We start from the raw sequence: 10,972 nt of genomic DNA, 5'->3' as shown, positions 1-10,972 counted from the left end.
TAGTACTGGAAGTCCTAGCCACAGCAATTAGACAAGAAAAAGAAATAAAAGTCATCCAAATTGGAAAGGAGGAAGTAAACTGTCATTGTTTGCAGATGACATGATAGTGTGCATAGAAAATCCTATAGACTCGGCCAAAAAACTACTTAGCCTAATAAATGAATTTGGCAAAACATCTGGATACAAAGTCAATACTCATAAATCAAAAGCATTTTTGTACACCAACAATGAAATATCAGAAATAGAAATCAGGACAAAATCCCATTTGATATAGCAATAAGAAAAATAAAGTACCTAAGAATAAACCCACCCAAGAAGGTAAAAAATCTTTATGCAGAAAACTATGTAACACTAAAGAAAGAAATTAAGGAAAACACAAACAAATGGAAGCATGTACCATGCCCATGGATTAGAAGAATTAATATCATCAAAATGGCCATGCTGCCCAAAGCAATTTATAGATTCAATGCAATCCCTGTTAAAGTACCAATGACATATTTCACAGATACAGAACAAACATTTCAAAAATTTATATGGAACCATAAATGACCCAAATAGCTGCAGCAATTTTGAGAAAGAAGAACAAAGCAGGAGGGATCACAATACCCAATATCAAACTGTATTATAAGGCCACTGTAATCAAAACAGCCTGATACTAGCATAAAAAAGGCACATGGACCAATGGAGCAGAACAGAGAGCCCAGAAATAAATCCAAGTCTCTATGGTCAATTCATATTTGACAAAGGGGGAAGAAGCATAAAATGGAGTAAAAATAGCCTCTACAACTAATGGTGTTGGGAGATCTGGACAGCTACAAAAAATGAAACTTGAAATGAAATGCAAAAAAATGAAACTTGATCACCAACTTATACCATACACAAAAATAAATTCAAGGATAAAAGACTTAAATATAAACCATGACACCATAAAAGCCCTAGAGGAGAACATTGGTAGGAAAATCTCAGACATTCCAAACACCAACATCTTCACTGATATGTCCCCTAAAGCAAGGTACATAAAGGAAAGAATAAACAAATGGGACCTCATCAAATTAAAAAGCTTCTGCATGGCTAAAAAAAACAGCATTACAATTAAAAGACAACCAACTATATGGGAAAACATATTTGCCAATGATAACTCAGACAAGGGTTTGATCTCAAAAATATATAAAGAACTCATACTCCAAGAAGACAAAAAAAAACCCCAAACAATTAAAAAGGGAGCAAAAGACTTGAACAGACACTTCTCCAAGGAGGACATACAGAGGGCCCAGAGATATATGAAAAGAAGCTCAGCATCACTAGCCATCAGAGAGATGCAAATTAAAACCACAGTGAGATACCACCTCAAACCGGTCAGAATGGCCATCATAAACAAATCAACAAACAAGTGTTGGAGAGGATGTGGAGAAAAGGGAACCCTGGTGCATTGTTGGTGGGAATTCAGACTGGGGCAGCCACTATGGAAAACAGTATGGAACTTCCTCGGAAAACTAAAAATGGATCTGCCTTTTGACCCAGCAATTCCACTGCTGGGATTATACCCTAAGCACCCTGAAACACCAATCCAAAAGAACCTATGCTTCCCAGTGTTCATAGCAGCACAATTTACAATAGCCAAGTGCTGGGAGCAACCTAAGTGCCCATCAGCAAATGAGTGGATCCAAAAACTATGGTACATTTACACAGTGGAATTCTACACAGCAGAGAGAAACAAGGAGCTTATACCCTTGGCGACTGCATAGATGGAACTGGAGAGCATTATGCTAAGCAAAATAAGCCAGGAGGTGAGGGACAAATACCATATTTCACCTTTAACTAGAACATAATCAACAAAAGAAAAAAGCAAACAAAATATAACCAGAGATATTAAAATTAAGAACAATCTAACAATAGCCAGAGGGGACAGGGGAGGGGACTATGGGGAGAAGGGTTTTCAGGAACCACTATAAAGGACACATAGACAAAACTAAGGGGGAGGGTAGAAGCAAGGGAAGGAGGTGGGTTTGGCTGGGGTGTAGGGGGTGTGGGGTGGAGAAAATGCAGACAACTGTAACTGAACAACAGTAATTTAAGAAACAAAATTCTCAAGAATCAATATTTAATTAAAAAGTTATTTTGTTCCTATGAGCTAAAAGTTTCTGAAACATTTCCTATAAATCCAAAGGAATATATAGGTGATACAACAGTTTAATTTTCTAACTATAAAAGAATGACTTTATGGTAAGTTTTTCTGAAATTAATTTTTAAATGATAGGCTCATGTTTATCGAGTGGGTTGGAATTCTCAGGGAAGAGTGTTCTATTGGGACTAAGTGGTATAGTCATAAACCTATCACCCACACTGAAGATATTTCATTTTCCTCAGGCTGATCTAGGGGATGTAAACCTGGGACTACCTGCAAATGACTAATCAACATCCATTTAAACACAACTGATTTTCTTCTTTATTTCCTTCTGTCTTCCAGGAAAAAGTTTATTTTTCAAAAGAAGAATGGACTTGGATGTTTTTGTAGTTTTGGAAAATTAAGTATTAACTCTATAGTTATATTCAGTCTTCATGCTTGACTCTGCCATATTTTAGCTGTATTATCTTAAAAGATTTGTTAACTAAGGTTCTCAAAAGTTTGTTAGTTAAGGGTAGGTAGGCGAGTAAATAAGAGCATTTGACACACAATAGGCAATCAAAAGTAGGAACATTTTTAAAATATTCACAATTTTTCATTTTATCTAGTTTGCCCTCAGACTGCCTTAACATTGAAAGTATTTTCACTGTTGTTGTTGCTGCTGTTGTTGTTGTCACCATTGTATTGTTAACCAACAACACTTTTTGGCCCGTCCTCAGGAAGGTGACAGTCTTTTGGGGCATATCTGGTTAGGGAAATTTAACCTTACTGAGAAACTGTAGAATGAGAGCAGAAAGACTGAAAACTCTTTAAACAACTACTTTTTTTTAGTTTTCCAGAAGCCAAGTTAAGTTTAAACAGTCAAATATTTTGTATAGAAATAGTCATTTAAAGGTTGATAGAAGGAGCTCAAATGTTTTTATTTGAGAATGAAAATTGTGGAGGTAGTTGTTACCCATCTATGAGTATGTAATATTGGTGAGCACTTACTGCATTTATTCTCATTTCAGAAGTCAGTATGGATGAAACCACTGTGGGACATTTACACAATGGAATACTACTTAGCTATAAAAAAGAAGAAAATTTTACCCTTTGCAAGAGTGTGGTTGGACCTAGAGAACATTATGCTAAGTGAAATAAACCAGGCAGAGAAAGGCAAATACCATATGATTTCACTCATATGTGGAAACTAATGAACAAACTGAACTAACAAGAAAAATAGAGACAGACTCATAGATAGCAGAATGACAGCTAAGGGGGAGGTGGGTAGAGGGATCAAGCAAAAAGGAAAAATAACAGTGTATAACGCACATCCACATTTTGTGCGCGTTATACACAGGATTATTATACCCATGGTATGTAGTCATTATACCCATGTATAGTGCACATCCTTATTTTTCCTTAAAAAATTGGGCAAAGAGTATACATTATACATGGCAAGATATGGTATGTTGTGTTGGCATTTCGCCTTTGATTCCACAACTCTACTGAAGATATACTTGTTCAAATATGAAATACTAGTGAATCATTACTTGTAACAGCAAAAGATTAGAAATCACCCAGACATCTATCAGTAGATGACTCGTTGAATAAAAAAAATGGAGTATTATACATTCACTTTAAAAATGAGGGAGATTTCTGTAGACCGATAGCAGTGAGTTCCAGGGTACAGTATATGAAAAATGTCAGGTGTAGAGTATCATATATAATGTGTTAGGAGTTGAATTGTGTCCGCCAAAGAGATATGCTGAAATCCTAATGCCCAATGCCTATAAATGTGATCTTATTTGCAAATATGGTCTTTGCAGATATAATCAAGTTAAGATAAGGTTATGTGGGATTAGAGTGGACACTAATCCAATAACTGGTGTCCTTATAAGAAGAGGAAAATTTGGACACAAACGCACAGGGCTTTAGGCCATGCAAAGATGGAGGCAGGGAATGGAGTAGTGCTTTAACAAGTCAAGGAACATTACTGATTGCCTACAACCACAAGAAGCTAGGAGAGAGGCATGGAACAGATATTCCCTCTGGGCCCTGCCAAAGGAACCAACCCTGCCACCACCTTGATTTTGGACTTCTGGCCTTCTGAAATGTGAGAGAATTAATTTCTATTGTCATTAACCACCCAGTTTGTGATACTTCATTATGGCAGCCCTAGGAAACTAATGCAATATGGTACGTTTTTGAAAAAAAAGGAAAAAAAAGGAAAAGAAAAAAGGAAAGTTAACGTAGGTATATTCATTTTTGTAAAAAAGAAACATAAAAGAACAAGCTAAGACATAAAAATGGTTACACATATAAGATCAGTTGAAATGGTACAGAAAGGCAAGGCAAGACTTCTTTAACCATACCATGTCATATAATTTTGGGTTTACCTATATTACATGTTTTACATATTTTTTAAAGAGTAAACCAAAAAGAAAATAAAAGATGAAACACTGAAATTGAGCCCAAATACAATCAAAAGAACCCAACTATATGCAAATTGATTCTATAACCACAAAAAGCAAAAGATTTCAGAAAACTTTTCAACACAACACTCATCCTGTCTAGGAGATAGTCTAAGGACAAGAAGAACTGCAAAACGAGTTTAAACTTCGCTTACTTGGTTACAATTGGTGGTAATATTAGAATTGTAATTTGAAACCACATAACTGTTGCAAGAAAAAGCAAAAACAGTAAATATGTTGATATTCTAAGGAACCCAGATTTTCAGTGTAAGAGAAAAGAAATGCACATATGTAAGATGTTAAGGAAAAACAAAAACCTCAAGTCCCCTAGCATTCTTGTCTCTGGTATCTGATAAGTGTGGGACATGCTTTGCTTTGTCTCTTTGAAAAGTGTGATATAGCTTATTGTTCAAGCCCATCAGTAATACTTTTTTATTTAGGTTCCGTTTCACCAGCACTTAGCAGAAACCTAGAAAGAAGTTCTATTATGTAACATACATCTATAATATATATCTAAGATAGATATAGATATTTCTATATATGACAAGAATACAGTAAGTATGAGAATGAAAGATAATGAATTTTCTTGGCAGTTAGGGAGAGGTGCAGTGTAGAAAGATTTTGCTAACAGGAGATAACGTTTCTAGGAAAAGGTTATACACAAGCAGGCAGCTCGCAGTCAAGCCGGGCTCCCACCGAACCCGCGCCCCAGCGGCCCCGCCCTGCGCTCCGGCCCCGCCCGGCGCTCCGCCCTGTCCCCCCCGGCCACGCCCCGCGTTCCCGCTAGGCGTCTCCACCGGGCTCCGCAGTCCTGAGAACCGCGGAGGCGGCCGCTCCTCCCCCCTGAACGCTCAGGTCACGGTGGTCGCTGCGCCCGGAGCAGCCGTGGGAGGAAAGATGGCCGCCCTGACGACAGTGGTGGTGGCAGCAGCAGCCACCGCGGTAGCCGGGGCTGTGACGGGGGCGGGCGCGGCCACCGGGAACGGCGTGGGAGCAGCTCTGGTGCCGCAACAGGTAAATCAAAGAGGGCCGGGAACCCCTACGGTGGCGGACGTGGGCCCGAGGGGTCTGCAGGGCCCAGTGCCTGGATGGGGCTCCCGGTCGTAGCTGAACAGGTGTCCTCCGCAGCATGGCCCAGGGAGGCACGGTGTCAGCCTCCCTTTCTTTGCTCCGGGCCTGGCACACACTCGGCATTGCGCTTTGTTCGTCTGTGCGTTAAACTGCTTTTACGGAGAGGCACCTCCCAGCAGTTTTTGGAGTCCAAGACGACCTGGGTGGAAACCCTGGCTCTGTCATTTCCGAGAGTGTGATAGGAACATACCCTCCCGGCGACACAGTTTCTTTTCTAAAAAATTGGAGCTGGTAATATTCACCTTTCCGAGCCGCGGAGAAAGATTTCCTGCCGAATAATTAATTGGCGGCTGCTCTATTATTGTACCTGCGCTGGGAAGACAAGGAGGAATCAAATATGGGATGGTCCGAAGCACATGTGTTTCCAGATTCTTTTGGGACCCTTTTGCCCACAGTGAGAAACAAAGGATCCCTCAAGGAGAATTGTTGGATCCAGTAACTCAGATCAAAAAGCTCGACTCTTCTTACTCCCTCACAGACCTCAGCTAAACCATGGGCGATTCCTGTCTGTTCCACCTTCAGAAAAAATCCGGAATCCCGCTCTTCTCACCACTATCTTTGTCCACACCCTCATTTCTCCGTGGCTGAAATACGGGCTTTCCTAATCGGTTTCTGTTTTTCCTCTCTTGCCTTCCTAAAGTATTCTCAACAGCCAGAGTGATTCAGTCCAGTAATAATAACACTCTACTGCTCAGAAGCCTCCAAGAGGTTGTTGATCTCACTCAATAAAAGCCGACATCCTTTCAGGGCCTATTAGCTGCCCCCACCACCTCCCCGTCACCTCATCTCCAGTCACCTGCTCTGAGTCTGCTGCAGCCAATCTGGCTCCCCAGTGGTCCTTCAGAGCTGCCAAGCACTCCCCTACCTCAGGAGCTTTGAAACTGCTATTTCTTCTGCTCAGAATGCTCTTCCCCATGGTTAGCACTGTCACTGCCTTCAGGTATCTTTGTTCAGATGCCATCAGCTCACTGATTCTTTCCCTGACCTCCCCAAACTGAATTCCGTTACCCAACACAACTTGTTTTCTTTTCTTAGAGCATTTATTTACCATGATGTATTACATATATTATACCTATTTTCTGTATTGTCTTTCTCCATCCACCACCCACCCCTGGGAATGAAAACTCTATGAGGGCAGGAAATTTTGGAAGTTTTACTCACTATTGTATTCCCACCATGAAGAGCTCTGCATGTTTAGTCCTGGAACATAGTAGGTGCTCACTAAATATTTGTGGATTAGACCAAACCTGAAGGAAGGCTGTTGTGAGCTGAGGACAGGTTCCATTCTTTCCTTCCTCTAAGGAAATGCAATGTCTTTACTTACATAAATTCAAGAAATTGACGTTAGGCAAATTTTCTCACACATCCTCCATGATTCTCTTTACTATTCTAACTCCAGCCAAAATGACTCAGGGAAAAATATAAAAGATATTAAAATATATAATATGTGAAATATTTTTATTTTAATGATATTTTATTGATCACGGCATTGCAGTTGTCCCAATTTTTCCTTCTTTGCGTCCCCAAGTAGCACCCTCCACTCCCTCAGGCATTCCCTACCACTTTGTTCATGCCAATGGGTCATGCGTGTAAGTCCTTTGGCTACTACATTTTCTATGCTGTCCTTTACATCCCCATGGCTATTCTGTAACTACCTATTTGCACTTCTTAATCCCCTCACTTCTTTATCCATTTCCCCAAGTCCTCCCATATGGCACCATTAAATGTTCCCCATATCCATGATTCTGTCTCTGTTCTTCTTCTTTGCCTAGTTTTTTTTTTCAGTTGTTGATAGGTATGTGGTTATTGCCTATTTATTGTTCATAGTTCTGATCTTCTTTCTCTTAAGTAAGTCCCTCTAACATTTCATATAATAATGGTTTGGTGATGATAAACTCCTTTAGTTTTTTCTTGTGTGGGAAGCTCTTTATCTGCCCTTTGATTCTAAATGATAGCTTTGCTGGGTAAAGCATTCTTGGCTATAGGGCCCTGATTTTCATGAGTTTGAATATTCCTTGCCAATCTCTCCTAGCCTGCAAAGTTTTTTTGAGAAAGCAGCTGACAGTCTAATGGGAATGCCCCTGTAGGAAACTAACTGCTTTTCTCTTGCTGCTTTTAAGATTCTTTCTTTATCTTTAACCTTTGGCATTTTAATTATGATGTGGTTTGGCATGGGCCTCTTTGCATCCATCTTGTTTGGGACTTTGTTATTTCTGGACTTGCATGTCTATTTCCTTCACCAAATAAGGGAAGTTTTCTTTCATTATTTTTTCAAATAGAATTCCAATGTGCTGCTCTTTCTCTTCTCCTGGCACTTCCATGATGTGAATGTTGTCATGCTTGAAGTTGTCCAAGAGGCTGCTCACATTATCCTCATTTATTATTATTATTATTCTTTTCTCTTCATGTTGTTCTGATTTTTTTTTTTGTTTCCTTGTGTTCCATGTCATTGCTTTGATTCTTGTTTTCATCCATTCTACTGTTGATTCCCAGTAAATTGTTCTTTATTTCCATTAGTATATCCTTCATTTCTGCCCAGGTCTTTTCATCTATCGAGGTCCTCACTAAGTTCTTTGAACATCCTTACAACCAGTATTTTGAATTGTGCATCTGATAAATTGCTCATCTCCATCTTGTTTAGTTCTTTTCCTGGAATTTTGATCTGTTCTTTTATTTGGGCCGTGTTTCTTTGCCACCTCATTTTGGCAGTGTCCCTGTGTTTATTTCTGTGTATTAGGTAGAGCTGCTGTGACTCCTGTCTTGGTAATGTGGCCTAAAGTAGTAAGTGTCCTGTAGGGTCCAGTGGCACAGCCTCCCCTGTCATTCAAGCTGGGTACTCGATGTGTACACTCCGTGTGGGCTGAGTACAACCTCCTCTTTTTTTTTTTTAAAGACTCCATCTATTTTTAGAGATGGAAGGGAGGGAGGTAGAGAGAGAGAAAGAAATGTTAATGTGCGGTTGCTGGGGGTTATGGCCCGCAACCCAGGCATGTACCCTGGCTGGGAATTGAACCTGCGACACTTTGGTTCGCAGCCCACGCTCAATCCACTGAGCTACGCCAGCAAGGGCTCCCAACCTCCTCTTGTAGTTGAGCCTTGATTGCTATTGGCAGGTAAATGGGAGGGTTTTACCTAGACCGGTCAGCTGCAAGGACTGGCTATGACCATGACCACCAACCTGCGCCTTCTGTGAAGGATCAGCTGTGTAGGGACAGAGTGGTGGTGTTCCAGCATGGTCTGCAGCTGTCTACTGGGTGCACAAGCTCTGAAGTTTCCTGGATAGTGCAGGCCAGTGTCAGCCCCTACCCATGTTTTATGCAGGGCCACCCAGCCTGAGCTATAAAGTAATCTGCAGATGGCTGCTACCTGTGCTGGGCTTGGAGTTTCCCAGGCCAAGCTAAACTGTGATCCACAGCTGACTGCTGTTAGTACTGGACCTGGGGCCTCTTAGCCAGAGGTACAGGGACTTGGGGCTCACTGAGACTGGTTGTTACTTGTTTGAGAGGATTCAAGAAGATATGAAGCCTGAACTGAAACCAGCCATTCATATGGAAAAGCCACTGTTAACAGCTTGGGTGGGCCAAAGTTTGGGTGAGTTGGAGCCTCAGGGATTCCCCAGGATGGTTTGGTGTGAGCCAGGTTGACAGACTCTCAGATATGGTTCCCACCTGCCGGCTCTGTGGCTCTATAGGGAGAGGGCTCAGAAAAGGAACAATGGCCTTTCCCCACCTTTCTGTCTGAGAGAAATCTGTCCCCCAGCTTTTGCCTTAATGCCAGACACTTTGGTTCCACCCCATATGCCACTGGTGCCTTTGAAGCTGCTGCCCCAGTGCCTGAGCTCAGAGGGTGTGAGTTTGAGTAAAGTACCTTTAAGAGGCCCTGCTTGGGACTCCAGTAGTTCCTTTCACCAACTCAAACTCTCCTGGTTTGTACAGCTAGAAGTAATGGGAGCTTATCTTCCTTGCACTGGAGTCCTGGGCTGGGGGACCCAATGTGGGACTGGTACCCTTAACTCCTGAGATACCCCTTCTGAATTTTTAGACTCCTGCCAGTCTGGGTGGATGAGGTTTCTTTAGTTCCATAGTTGTTGAACTTCCTTTCAACTCGATTTCTGACAGTTTCGTGTGATGGTTCTGCGGTGTAGCTGTAATTTTGATGTGGATGTGCACGGAGGGAAGCCATGTTTACCTTTGCCTCCATCTTAACTGGAGGTCCCTTCCTCAATGTGAAATATTTGGAGATGACCCAGAGGTTCCTCAGCCTATCCTTGTTTTTTGTTTTTAATTTTTGTTTTTCTTCTGGTTGAATGTTTATCTCTTCCTTATGTTCCAAATCATTGGTTTGAATCCCAGCTTCCTTCCCTTCTCTGTTTGTTTCCTGTGGATTATTCTGTATTTCACTTAGTGTACTTTCATTTCTTCCTTTATTTTTTTGCCATACTTAGTGAGTTCTCTGAGCATCCTTATCATCATTGTTTTGAACTCTGCATGTGATAAGTTAGCTATCTCTGTTTCACTTAGATTTTTTTCTGGGGATTTGTTCTGTTCTTTCATTTAGGCCATTTTTGTTTATCTCCTCAATTTAGTGGCCTTCCTGTATTTGTTTCTGTGTATTAGATAGACCTGCTTTTACACTCTTAGTAAAGTGGCCTGTATAGAAAAGGCATCTGTAAATTGTGTGCAGCAAAGCCTTAGGTAATTGTGAGGGCAGGGTAAGCTGCTTCACCACTTTGTGGCTGCGTGGGGAGGGCTCCGACAGGAGACAGTGCTGCCGCCTGGCTTCTGGCATTTCACCTGGCACTCACCTCATTTCCAGTTACTTCAGCCCATGTGTAACTGGCACCCTTCGACCTGCTACCCTGCTGCTGCACCCCAGAGTGAGTCAGCCTGAGTACACACTAAGATCATGCTGGCCCTTTAAGCAGTGAAAACCCGGCCGTTCCTTCTGCCACTGGAACCACCTCTGTTTTTTACAGCCAGAGGTAGCAGGGATCTGCCTTCCTGGTGCTGGAAACCTGGGCTGTGCGGTCTGGCCTGGGGCTGGGATCTCTCACTCCCAAGGCATCCCTCCCTGTTCCTGCTGCCACAGCCTTTCCGCATCTCACCACCTCTCTGCCCATCTCTGCAACTCCTCTGCGTGAATGTGTCTTCTTTAAATTTTTAGCTGTCGGACTTCCAGAATGCTCGATTTTCTGATGGTTCTGGGCATTATTAGTTTTGAGACCTGGTTGTAATTCTTTCTATGGTTTCGTGAGGAGGCAAAG

General features: G+C 41.7%; 1 protein-coding gene across 2 annotated transcripts in view; it reads left to right on the top strand.

Moving 5' to 3' along the window:
* The first annotated feature begins 5,355 nt into the window (after positions 1-5,355).
* Positions 5,356-10,972, top strand: part of CCDC112 (coiled-coil domain containing 112) — a 28,586-nt gene continuing 22,969 nt past the window's right edge. For both annotated transcript variants that reach the window (XM_036020670.1, XM_028524799.2), the window contains exon 1: positions 5,356-5,592. In XM_036020670.1, the coding sequence (XP_035876563.1) occupies positions 5,476-5,592 (117 nt within the window). In that variant the 5' untranslated portion in view covers positions 5,356-5,475. The remainder of the gene's footprint in view (positions 5,593-10,972) is intronic.

Source organism: Phyllostomus discolor, chromosome 3 (assembly GCF_004126475.2).
Source record: "Phyllostomus discolor isolate MPI-MPIP mPhyDis1 chromosome 3, mPhyDis1.pri.v3, whole genome shotgun sequence".
Lineage (NCBI taxonomy): Eukaryota > Metazoa > Chordata > Mammalia > Chiroptera > Phyllostomidae > Phyllostomus > Phyllostomus discolor.
Note: the sequence above shows the minus strand (reverse complement) of the source record. Positions and strands in the feature narration are given on the sequence as shown.